The sequence below is a fragment of the Zalophus californianus genome, chromosome 2 (assembly GCF_009762305.2).
Source record: "Zalophus californianus isolate mZalCal1 chromosome 2, mZalCal1.pri.v2, whole genome shotgun sequence".
Taxonomy (NCBI): Eukaryota; Metazoa; Chordata; class Mammalia; order Carnivora; family Otariidae; genus Zalophus; species Zalophus californianus.
In genome coordinates this window covers 158,844,599-158,856,571 of record NC_045596.1, presented here as the reverse complement: position 1 = coordinate 158,856,571, position 11,973 = coordinate 158,844,599, and the positions used below count along the sequence as shown (strand labels likewise).

The 11,973-nt window shown below is 40.9% G+C and overlaps 1 protein-coding gene across 5 annotated transcripts in view; it reads left to right on the top strand.

The window, feature by feature from the left end:
* The first annotated feature begins 378 nt into the window (after window positions 1-378).
* Window positions 379-11,973, top strand: part of PIWIL2 (piwi like RNA-mediated gene silencing 2) — a 75,847-nt gene continuing 64,252 nt past the window's right edge. For 2 of the 5 annotated variants that reach the window (XM_027600761.1, XM_027600758.1), the window contains exons 1-10: window positions 555-666; window positions 2,894-3,089; window positions 4,570-4,657; window positions 4,807-4,945; window positions 5,432-5,638; window positions 6,234-6,344; window positions 8,719-8,836; window positions 9,307-9,431; window positions 10,261-10,341; window positions 10,644-10,757. In XM_027600761.1, coding sequence (XP_027456562.1) covers window positions 2,901-3,089; window positions 4,570-4,657; window positions 4,807-4,945; window positions 5,432-5,638; window positions 6,234-6,344; window positions 8,719-8,836; window positions 9,307-9,431; window positions 10,261-10,341; window positions 10,644-10,757 — 1,172 coding nt within the window. In that variant the 5' untranslated portion in view covers window positions 555-666; window positions 2,894-2,900. Of the gene's footprint in view, window positions 481-554; window positions 667-2,893; window positions 3,090-4,569; window positions 4,658-4,806; window positions 4,946-5,431; window positions 5,639-6,233; window positions 6,345-8,718; window positions 8,837-9,306; window positions 9,432-10,260; window positions 10,342-10,643; window positions 10,758-11,973 lie in introns of those variants that run through there. The other 3 variants (XM_027600759.1, XM_027600760.1, XM_027600762.1) reach the window with 3 other exon arrangements.

Sequence of the window (11,973 nt, the reverse complement as noted above, 5' to 3'; positions counted from 1 at the left end):
ATAGAGGACTCGATTCCAGGGTCCCGCGATCATGACCTGAGCGGAAGGCAGACACTTAACGGACTGAGCCACTCCGGCATCCCTGAGCAAATTTTTTTATGGGAGTTGCCCACAGAACAGAGTCCAGATCATAGAAACATAATACATTCAATGCTAACGCTTACTCCTAACTTCCGGATCCCCATTTCAAACACCCTTTTGGGGATGAATCTTCTGTAGAACGAAGCTGCTGGAAAGGGAGACGGTCTTTTCACAGACGAGCCAATGAGATGGATGCATCCTGTGAGTGGCGTATCGTTTGGCCAATGGGGTCAGCCCCTGGGGCCCCGCAAGAGGACCGGAAATTGGACTGGAGCATGTGGGCCTTTCGGCGTGTCAGTGCGTCGAGTGCGGTGCTCCGCTGACGTTCAGCGGAACCTGGTGACGGCTGGAGCCTCCTGTGCAGACGGAACGGAGGTTTGGAAGGCCAGGGAGGCCCAGGTAACCTCCGTGCAGGCCGGGCGGGCTCTCGCCTGCAGTAGCGAGCGGGGTTCCTTCCGGCCCAGTGCGGACCCCACCCCCCCACCCCAGGCGGGAGAAACTGTGGGCCCTGGGTGGGGCCGGGCCAGGGGCGGGAAGTCGTTATTTCACGCCGGGTGTGTAGGAGGAACGCAGGACCTGGAGAAGGTATAAAGGTTGGGGCCCAAGGAGAGAGGGGATTCCTGCTGGTTCTGAGTGTTATTTGGATGGCAACAGTGGGTGGGAACCCCAGCAAAGCTACTGGTTTGGGGACTTTCCTCTGGGGTGGAGGGGGGTAGGATTTGCCCTCTGGGGGCTTCCCTTCTGGTTAGGCCCCCAGTCATAGTGCCTCAGCCCAGAGCTGGCACCTGGAGAGGTGGGGAAGGCAGGCCTGGCCCCGGGCCTTTCCCTGTTGCACATTCTAGGCTGCCAACTCTCTGCTAACTTATCAAAGGAGGAAGTCCACATTAAGCGAGGGCCTTCTGGAGGAGGGGCCAGAATCCATAGCAGTGATGATGGAGGTGAGGGAGGAGTGGAGAAGGGAGGATTCCAGAGATCTTGTAATTGGTAGGTGTCATAGCGCCCCTCAGTGTGTACCAGTTAGGCAACTGATTCTTTGGGTGGTGCTGGGAAGATGTGAGCAAAGAGGCCAGGCTAACTGAAAAGGAGTTTAAGCACTTAGAGTTACTGTAGCCCTTAGGGAAGGGTGGCATATCCTGCCATTTTTGTGTAAAAGAGGGTAGTCTAGGTAAAAATTGAAAATTTATTTTTGCCAGATCCTGAACTACTTCCACCTATAGTATAGTAGGATTTCTGTCAGTCCTGTCTTTACGTAGATGGCGTGATTTTTGTAGCTAATGCTTAAGGCAGGTTTGCAAAAGTTAAGAGGTTTATTTGTCAGTTAAGGATTCTTTGGGGACCACGAGTGGGTCAGGGCCATGAAGGGAGCTCTTTAAAGAAGGACTCCTGAATTCTATAGGTTATAAAGTGATTTTGAAGAGGCTTAGTGGTCCTGAGATTTGAGGAGCAGGAAGAGCCTCATCCCTAGTTACCTGGGTGCGAAAAAGGGTATTTAAATGTTACCCATGAGACTCAGCAGGTATTGCAAGCTCAAAGCAAAAGGGTCTACATCCTAGAGAACTCAGTTCTGATAGAGTTTGAAAGAAGAGTTTGATAGAGAGGAATTGGATAAAGATTCAGAGAAGCAACTATGGAGATCAAGGAGAAGATGGAATAGTGTAAAGTGAAAATAGATTAGGAAAAAAAAAATGAGGACTCTAGTAGAGGAAAGATAGGCCAAAAACAAAGCAAAATCCATAAGTATTTACTGACAGAATAATTTTGTAATATGGCCATGGTAACTGTGAACTTGCTCATAAACCAAAATCATGTTCATACATAAAAAGTGTTTCCTGTACAACAAGCAGTTAACTTACAGGACCAAGTTCTCTGAGAGGCTGTTTGGGTAGAAAATATAAGTAACTTTGATGAGAGCTTGGCTTTTAAGGCTTGCTGATGGAGAGTATTTAGAATATTCCAGGTTAAAACTGTGGAAAGAGCCAAGATGTCCATCGACAGATGAATGGATAAAGAAGATGTGGTATATATACACAATGGAATATTATGCAGCCATCAAAAGGAATGAGATCTTGCCATTTGCAACGACGTGGATGGAACTGGGGGGTGTTATCCTGAGTGAAATAAGTCAATCAGAGAAAGACATGTATCATATGACCTCACTGATATGAGGAATTCTTAATCTCAGGAAACAAACTGAGGGTTGCTGGAGTGGTGGGGGGTGGGAGGGATGGGGTGGCTGGGTGATAGACATTGGGGAGGGTATGTGTGCTATGGGGAGCACTGTGAATTGTGCAAGACTGTTGAATCACAGATCTGTACTTCTGAAACAAATAATGCAATATATGTTAAGAAAAAAAAAAGGAGTTAGCAGGAGGGGAAGAATGAAGGGGAGTAAGTTGGAGGGGGAGACGAACCATGAGAGACGATGGACTCTGAAAAACAAACTGAAGGTTCTAGAGGGGAGGAGGATGGGGGGCTGGGTTAGCCTGGTGATGGGTATTAAAGAGGGCACGTTCTGCGTGGAGCACTGGGTGTTATGCACAAACAATGAATCATGGAACACTACATCAAAAACTGATGTATGGTGATTAACATAACAATAAAAAATTTTAAAAAAAGAATATTCCAGGCTAAATAGAGCTTTAGAAGTGAATATGATATAGCAGGTATTACTGGTCTGACCTAAGGAAACTGTGTTTTTAATGCTTTGTGAGTCTGTCTTGAAGGAAAAGGAAAACAATTAGGAATCTTTAATCTTTATAAAATGCCGGCAGATAATTGATCAGAACAGGATTGACACCCGTATCCTCTGCAGCCTTTCAATGGATCCTGTCCGACCACCCTTCAGGGGCTCTTCTGTGCACCTGTCTCAGTGTGTACGGATGCCAGGCTCTTGGCCACAAGCTCCTAAACCTTTGGACTCAGCTCTGGGCAGGGCAGGACCTGCAGGCAGAGGCCATGTGTTTGGAAAGCCAGGGGAACCAAGCCCACGGAGTGGGCCAGCACAAAGGGTAAGACCATGTCTGGATGCACAGTAGCAGCATACAGCTTATCATCAGAGGAAATAACAGATTTCAAATAACTGTGAAGCCCTATATGAAAAAAAAAGATTTGGGCTTTTTTGGTTGGTTGATTGGTTGGGCTTTGTTTTTGTTTTTCTTAGTTGCATTCTGGGCATACATTTCAAATCCTAGAGTTGTGAGTTTAGAAAAAGTGCCTTGTAAAGAATGCTAGATAGACTTGGGTATAGACCTCAGCCCTCTAGCTTCTATAGATATAAATAAACATACATACATAAATGGCAGGTTTGAAGATACGGCTTTTAAGTGTTTAGATTTTTGCATTGGGTTTGACTCTATGGTATTAGCAGCCACTTCTGCTTCTGAGGTAATAATTATTAAGAAGGTTCCTTTTAGAGGGCTCTTTGCCCAAATCTTAAAGAAAAAGATCTTCAGCTATTGCTTCTAATGTGTGTACAATTGCATGTATGTGCATTCTTAATTTTCTAATTATATAGTAATTTCAAGAATGGTATTTGTCTATAATTAAGAAATCTCAAAGAATAAAGTGTTAACAAATACAGGAAGAACCAGATAATGCAGTTATGGCAATTTTAAGTAGAGTAATGTAAAGTTATATAGGCAGAAGAAAAGATGACATTATGTTGTATTTTTTCTCTGATGACTTGCTTGAGTCTATATGTGACAGCCCTAATTGGGGTAATAACACTAAACTTTCAAGACTGCCATAGAAAATAGTAGCAAGTTTTGTTGGAGGTTATTTTAAAAAACCCAACCTCAGGTACTTTTAAATGGTCAGCTTTTTTCTGAAAATGTATTAACTAGTACAGTGTTCCCTCTTACCTTGGGTGTATAGGAAACAAACTAGAAAAATGGCACTTTGTTATTCTGTACATCAACTCATGGACTATACCTGTATTTACACTTGAAAACCTAAGATGATATTGTTATAAGTATTAAGAGTGTTTATTGAAAGTGTTTATGAAAACTACTTAAAGGGGCACCTGGGTGGCTAAGTTGGTTAAGCTCCAACTCTTGATTTCAGCTCAGGTCATGATCTCAGGGTTGTGAGATGAAGTCCAGTGTTGGGCTCTGTGCTGGGTATGGAATCTGCTTGAGATTCTTATTCTCTCTCCCTCTCTCCATCTGCCCCTCCCCCCTCTAAAAAAACTACTTAAATAATTTTTATGAGGTATTTTTATTCTTTATTCTTATAACATGTATAGAATTCAAAGATGATTTTTATTACTTACCAAGACTTTAAGAAAACCATCAGTGTTTCTGGGTGTCTTGTTAGAAACATCATTCTTATGTCTTCTAAAACACTTCACTACGCATGTTACAGAATGTGTGTCACTTGCAGTCATTGAAATAACACTGTTATTTCATCTTAGAAATGAAAAGCATTCTGCATCTTAGAATAACTGTCGAAATATATTTTTTAATAACTCTACTCATTAACTTTCCATAGGAATCTGTAGGTTTGGTCTCTATGTTCCGAGGACTGGGCCTTGAGACAGTGTCCCAGATCCCTCTGAAACGTGAAGTGCCTCCATTAGGTATGTGGAAAACTAACTTGCAAAAAAGTGTGGGAATATGTATGTATGATTTCTTTGTTCTTAAATTCATACAATTTATCTTCATAAAAATATCTACTTTACAACACCTTCAACTCACAGTTATAGTGGGTTTTGGCCCTTCCATTCAGGTAGAGGCATTTTAGGTCGAGGCTTATTTACCAGTACGGTGCGCAAGGACAAAGAAGAACCGCATCCCACATTTCCAGATCCTTCCGTGTTGGCAGCTGGGGATAGCAAGATAGCAGAGGCCTGCGTTGGTTGGAATAGGTGGGTAAAGTTGCCTTCCAGGGAAATTCAAATTCAGATGAAATATCTCTATAAGCCCAAATGGAAACTCTGAAAAGGGTCGTATTATCTTATAAACAATACATGGTTTTATATTAAAGAATGGATGTTTTCCAAAAATAATCAGCAGCCACCGCTCCCATCAGTCATTGGAAAAGGGTAAAAAGTAGTTCTCTGCTGGGCAGTTTACAACTCCATTTGCCCTGTTAAGTTAACCTGATTGTGGTGGTTCTTTAACCTGGCTGATTCACTCTTCCACCTCAATTCTGCCCTGGAAATTGGCTTTGAGAGTCAGTATGAATAGCACTTAGCAAATGAGTCTGGTAGGCATATTTGGATCTGAAGAGAATCCCAAGGTTTTGTTCCCTTTGCTGACTCCTTCAGGAAAAGAATGTAGACTTGGAGGAATCATTTAGATAGGAACATGGTTGAGAAAGTCCTGATTTGCTTTTCTTTTCAACATTTCAGAATGCTTGGAAGAGGGAATTCGGATACATCTTTATTACCTTTGGGAAGAGCAACTGGTAGTATAGGCAGAGGAGTATACAAGGCTCCTGGTGCTCTCAGCCTAACCTCTCGGGATCCTACCCAGCTATCATCACCACCACCTCTGCCCCCATCCTCACCTCACCCTCTGGATCACCCTCTACTTGGGACTGTAGAACACAAGGAAAAGTAAGTCTGGAGCACCGCCTTCTCTGCTTGATAATGATGTGGGAGGAGGCCTTATAATATTATAAGCACTGTTTCTGTTGTGTCTAAAAGCCTTTGTGGGTGGTAGGTGCTGCAGGGTTGTTTATTTTGTTTTTTGGGTTTTTGCCAGTGGGGAGAATGACAAAGAGGTGGGACAATTCCTGATGAAGTGAAATGGGGTTGATGGTTTAGATAGTGTGTACCAGAAGAGTAGACTCAAATGATTTTTCATTTCCTTCTCAATTCAGACAGCCAGTTGTTTGTCACATCGAAGATTAGGAAATTATCTAGGAAAGATATTGCAGCTTTCTTGGTGGAACTAATTTTTGTGTTCTTGGTTAGCTGGCCTCAATTATTCCATTGATATTACCAGGGCAAAGAGGGTGATCTTAACTTCTCCAATTAGAGATTGCTAAGAACTTAGCTTCTAGCCTTCAAAGCTTGCTTTTGTGTAACTTGGGTAAGCTAAGTGTAAAATATCACTTCCCTCAGTGTTCTTTTTCTCTTTAATTTTTTTGTGGCGTGAGTTGTTTGCATTTTTGTTTTTGTTATATGTGTGCTTTTGTTTATTTTCCAGAGAGCTTTTTGTAAAACAAGGCTCAAAAGGAACACCTCAGTCTTTGGGATTGAACCTTATCAAAATACAGTGTCATAATGAAGCAGTTTATCAATATCATGTGACTTTCAGGTATTCACAACTTTTTTCTCTGTATTCACTTCTTAGAGAACAGTAATGAAATCGTTTCCCTGGAATAACTGGATATTTTTCTGTGTGATTCCTGATGAGCGTCCCTCCACAATAATACACAAACTCAGAACCTTGTGATAAATTCAAGGTTAACATTATTTGTGTTTAGCTGTATTACCATTTCCAATTTTAACTTAATAGGTGCCATTTTATACACCTGTAAGGTGGATTTACTGTGAAGTTGATGAAGCTTAGGGTCAGGGCCTTTTACTTGCATAGACCCCTTCCATAACCTTTTAACTTACTTTGTATCTGTAATTTTGTATTCTTCCTCTTAAAGAGAGACCCCCACAGACACTGGTGTAAGACCCACACCCCACAAAACCTGGATCCTCCTTGCATAAGTCTCATACCATGATGGCTCTCCAGTGACAGTCTAGGGTGAAATTTGAGGGTGAGAAAATCAGAGAGAATAACTTTAATCTTATATCAATAACTTCAGGGTTTCTCATACTTCTTAAAAACTAAGAATTCGTATTAGTTTGTGTTCTCTTTTCAAATCTCAGGAAGGGAGCATTTGGGTGGCTCAGCTGGTTAAGCATCCAACTCTTGATCTCAGCTTAGGTCTTGATCTCAGGGTTGTGGGTTCAGCCCTGCGTTGGGCTCCACGCGTGCTTAAAATCTCAGGAGAGTCATTAGCTGGAGGATATTAGCTGGAAGTGTGAAAATGAAAGTGATTTGGAGTATCTGTGGAGAGAAAATAGGAAGATGGAAGACTGAATTTTTGAAGCACAGATGTATAAGAGGAATAAGTGGAGTGAAAGAGAAAATAAAGGAAGTTAGGGGGAAATACCTTGAAAACAGATTATAAAGACCAAAGGAAGGGCTCCTTTGAATGAGGAAGAGGTGGTTGACTTTGGCCACAGGAAAAAAAGTTACTGAATTTACTCTGAAGAACACCCTTGTTGATTTTCCACTAGATTTGTTAGAATTATGGAGAAAAAAACTAGACTAAAAGAACCAAGGAGAGCACAGGCCATTGGAAATAGCCAGTGAACTGGCCACATAAAAAGTATGTAAGAGAAATGAGAAATGGAACGATAAAGAGAGTAATTGCTTTAAAGCTGAGCACATGTGGCAGGTGAAGAGAAGGAGCTAAAAAAGAGGGTGAAATTGAACCTCCCCCCAGAAGGGAGGGTAGTGGAAATGAGCCTGCTCTGGAATGTAAAGGAAACAGATAAGCATTAATGAGAGGGAAGAACCCTTTCTCTGGAAATGGATTGACAAATGTTAATGAAGCAGAAAGGAGTGTGAGTCTTCACAGGCCTCTGCATTGACTGGACAGTGGAGAAGACATGGATTCTGTAAATTTCAAGATGGTAGATCTGGACCTTTGAAGCCACAATATAAAGAGCATCCCAGACCATTGAGAGGATACTGAGATGTAGTATAGTGGACTGGTTATCCTGGGGCTTCCTTGTATTATGTGAAGGAAGTCCAGAGACACAATTTTAAATACTGTGTTTAGGGCATAGTGCCATTCATGTAGATGAATTTTTGGAGAAGCATTTTGAAATGTGATACTAGCATATGAATGTTTAGTTTTGGGGACAGCTATATTGGATTACCACTTGATTTTTTAATCTTTCATCTTGTACTTGAACATACTTAATCCTTTTTAGCCTTAGATATGTTTAAACTTTCCAGTTGTACAACAGGGCTCTGTGTTACTGATATGAAATGGGACAGCCATTGTACCACATAGCTACTGGAGCTTTTTAAAGCTGTAAGATTTGTGACAATCAATAAAAAGTAGAAATCGCCACAAGTGAAAAATAGTTGGAGTAAAATCCTCTTTTTAAAAAGTTATTTTTAAAGTGTGTATTTTTGCAGACTCTAGATCAGGGATTGGCAAAATATGGCTGGCCTGCAGGGCAAATCTGCCTGTTCTGTAATAAAACTTTACTGGAACATAACCAGGTTCATTGGTTTACATATTGTCCATGATGCTTTCGTGCATGTTGGCCAAGTTGAGTGGAGACTCTATGACCTATAAAGCCTAAAATACTTGCTATCAGGCCCTTTACTGAGAAAGTTTTCTGACCTCTTGTCTAAAATCGGGAAAAACATACGCTGAAATGTTAAGGCAGTTGTCTTTGGGTGGTGGAATTGTGGTTGCTTTTTTTTTCCTGTGGGCAGGTATTCTTGGGTTGATACTCCTTTTGTAGTCAGATGTATTTGAATTTTAATATGACCACTAGATGGAGCAGTAGTTACAAGTGACTGGTTCTCTACCAAACCTATTAAACAGGGGTAGTGAAGACTGCCTGCCATTTGAGCAAATTGAAGTAAAATTCTCTTTATTGTTTTCTAGCCCTAATGTGGAATGCAAAAGCATGAGGTTTGGCATGTTGAAGGACCATCAAGCTGTCACTGGAAACGTTACTGCTTTTGATGGATCCATTCTCTATCTGCCTATTAAGCTTCAACAAGTAAGACTAAATAGGAAATATATTTTGGAATGAAACCTAAGAGAGTTCTGGTGCTTTGAGTGGTAGGAAATCATAGACATCCTGATGTTTGAGTTGTACTTTCCTATTCTTTAAAGAAAGACAGGCTTTTCCATAACAAAGAAATGTCAGACTAAGAAACATTTTCATTTGAATTCTTCAAGAAGTTCCTTCTCACATAAGAGGAGTGGTTGGAAGCCTTTGACCTCAGTGACAGAGAATGGTTTAAGATTTCAAATGGGAAGGGATCTATTGCTAGTCAGTCCTCTTACCAAATCTTCTCTTAAATCCTAGTTGTCATGCTATGATTTGGCCCAGTGTGGACAGCAAAATGAGGGGAAAGTAGAAAATATATGTAAGACATTTTAGTGTTTTCCAGAACACAGTTGGATTAGATTAGGGCTTGGTAGTTTTGTCATTTTTTTTTTTACTTGCATATATTTATTTGTTAGGTTCTTGAGCTAAAAAGTCAAAGGAAAACTGATGGCGCAGATATCAGCATTAAGATTCAGTTGACAAAGATCCTGGAGCCCTGTTCTGACTTGTGCATTCCGTTCTACAATGTTGTTTTCCGTCGGTGAGAAAACAGCTTATTTTCTTTAATCTCAGTCTTACATTTGTAACAGTGCTCTTCAAGAAGCTTGGATGGTATTATACTACGCACATATAAATAGGAGTTTAGAAACATTTAATAAATAAATAGATGGTATTGAGGCTAACTTATTGAAAAATTATGTCAAGTGATTAGCCAGATTTGGGTATAATGAAGGTAGGTTTGAGGTGGCTGGTTGGGTTCCTTTGGAATCATTCGGATTCCATCAAGCAGATGTTTATATTGCATAATTTCATGGTGTTACTGATGGGGCTACTCAGAGTGGTAGTGTACAAAAATTTATGCTGGAAGAATTTTTTTTCCACATCCCTTGATTTTTGGATTCAGACAGCTCATAATTTTTTTTTACTTTTTATAAGACCCAATTTTTCATAAAACTTATTCCTACACCACCTCTTTTTAAATGAGACACACAACGTAATTTCTACCCAGTAAGTTGAACTGCCGGGAACGAACACAGCTTCTTATGTCAGACTGATCTTTACAAACAGGAATTGACTCCCTTGCATTCTTTTTAGTTAATGGTGAAAAATAATGTAAATTGAACCTGGGAAATCAACTTGGTTTTTGGTCACCTGGTATGTAGGACAAGCTATTGTCAGTTGTATATACCTCAAGATAAGTGATAATTTTTTCTTTTGGCAACGGTGTTCTCAGCATAAGAGCTGTATTGTGCAAAGGGCACCAATAATTTTGACACTTCAGGCTTCAAAAGGAAAATATTGTTAAGAGTAGTAGAGCTTGAATTTTTTTAATTATTCTCTAGAAGACCCATTTTTGCTTTTCATTTCAGGGTAATGAAACTTTTAGATATGAAGCTTGTGGGGAGAAACTTTTATGACCCTACAAGTGCTATGGTACTACAGCAACACAGGTCAGTGGTGTTCTTTTCCTCACTTTCGAATGTTCTGGAAAGAATTTTTTCATTGTGATTACCATATGTAGTACAGAAATCTCAACAGTATTTTATGATTGTGAATATAATTTATCAGTTAAATCTGTTTCATAGTTTAGTTTTTTAGTAAGTTCACAATGATGTTGATTTACTTTGTTTCATGGTGCTTTCTCACTGTTACTGGGGAGGGGGGCGGTATTTGCTCAGCTGTTTCAAATGGGGGCATGGAAGTATCTGTGGTTTTTTTAGAACCCTGAGGTAAAGCTCACTTGTCTCTTCAGGTTGCAGATCTGGCCAGGCTATGCAGCTAGCATCCGAAGGACAGATGGAGGTCTTTTTCTCCTAGCTGATGTCTCACATAAGGTCATTCGGAATGATTCAGTACTGGATGTCATGTGAGTGAATGGGGGGATTTACTTTTAACAAGCTAACAATTTTCTGAAAGTTCAGTAATAGCTGAATACAGATTGGCCATTGTTCTGTTTAGGTTTTAAATTGTAGAACAGGGACGCCTGGGTGGCTCGGTCATTGAGCGTCTGCCTTCGGCTCAGGTCATGATCCCAGGGTCCTGGGATCGAGCCCCACATCAGGCTCCCTGCTCTGCGGGAAGCCTGCTTCTCCCTCTCCCATTCCCCCTGCTTGTGTTCCTGCTCTAACTATCTCTCTCTCTGTCAAATAAATAAATATTAAAAAATTGTAGAACAGATTAAGGATACTAAATGTATGTAAGTCTTGCAGAGATAGGCATTTGAATAGAGACCTGTTGTACTTTGAGGAGGAATTGTATTTTTTTTTAAAGATTTATTTATTTCGTTGAAAGAGAGAACTTACAAGCAGGAGGGGCAGAGGGAGAGGGAGAGAGAGAGAAATCCTCAAGCAGACTCCACAGTGAGCGTGGAGACCAACTCGGGGCTCAATCTCACGACCCTGAGATCACGACCTGAGCCGAAACCAAGAGTCAGACATTTAACGAACTGCGCCACCCAGGTGCCCTGAGGAGGAATTGTATTTAACTCTGTAGTTAAGAAGGCTTGGTTTAATACACACACACACACACACCCCCTGAGTTTTTGTTTAAATGCTTTACTATAGGGGCACCTGGGTGACTCAGGTGGTTAAGCATCCAGCTCTTGGTTTCAGTCAGGTCATGATCTCAGGGTTTTGGACTTGAGCCCCATTTCAGGCTTTGTGCTCAGAGGGGAGTCTGCTTGAGGATTTCTCTCCCTCCCTCTCTCTCTCTCTCTGGAATAAATAAATCTAAAAAAAATGTGTTATTATAGTAAATCACTTACTATAGTAAATATAGATGTGATTAATTTGTAATGGCTTCATGAAATCCCATTTTTATAGATAAATATGTGTCCATTTCACTGATTCTTTTTTTTGAGGCTATGTACTTAGAAGTGGAATTACTTAATGAAAAGGCGTAACATTTTAAAGACTTTAAGAAAATATTTGCTATAATAAGATACTTAAACATAAGGGTGCCTGGGTGTTTCAGTCAGTTAAGTGTTAGGTGTCTGCCTTCGGCTCAGATCATGGTCCCGGGATCTTGGGATCGAGCCCCACATCAGGCTCCCTGCTCTGCGGGAAGCCTGCTTCTCCCTCTCC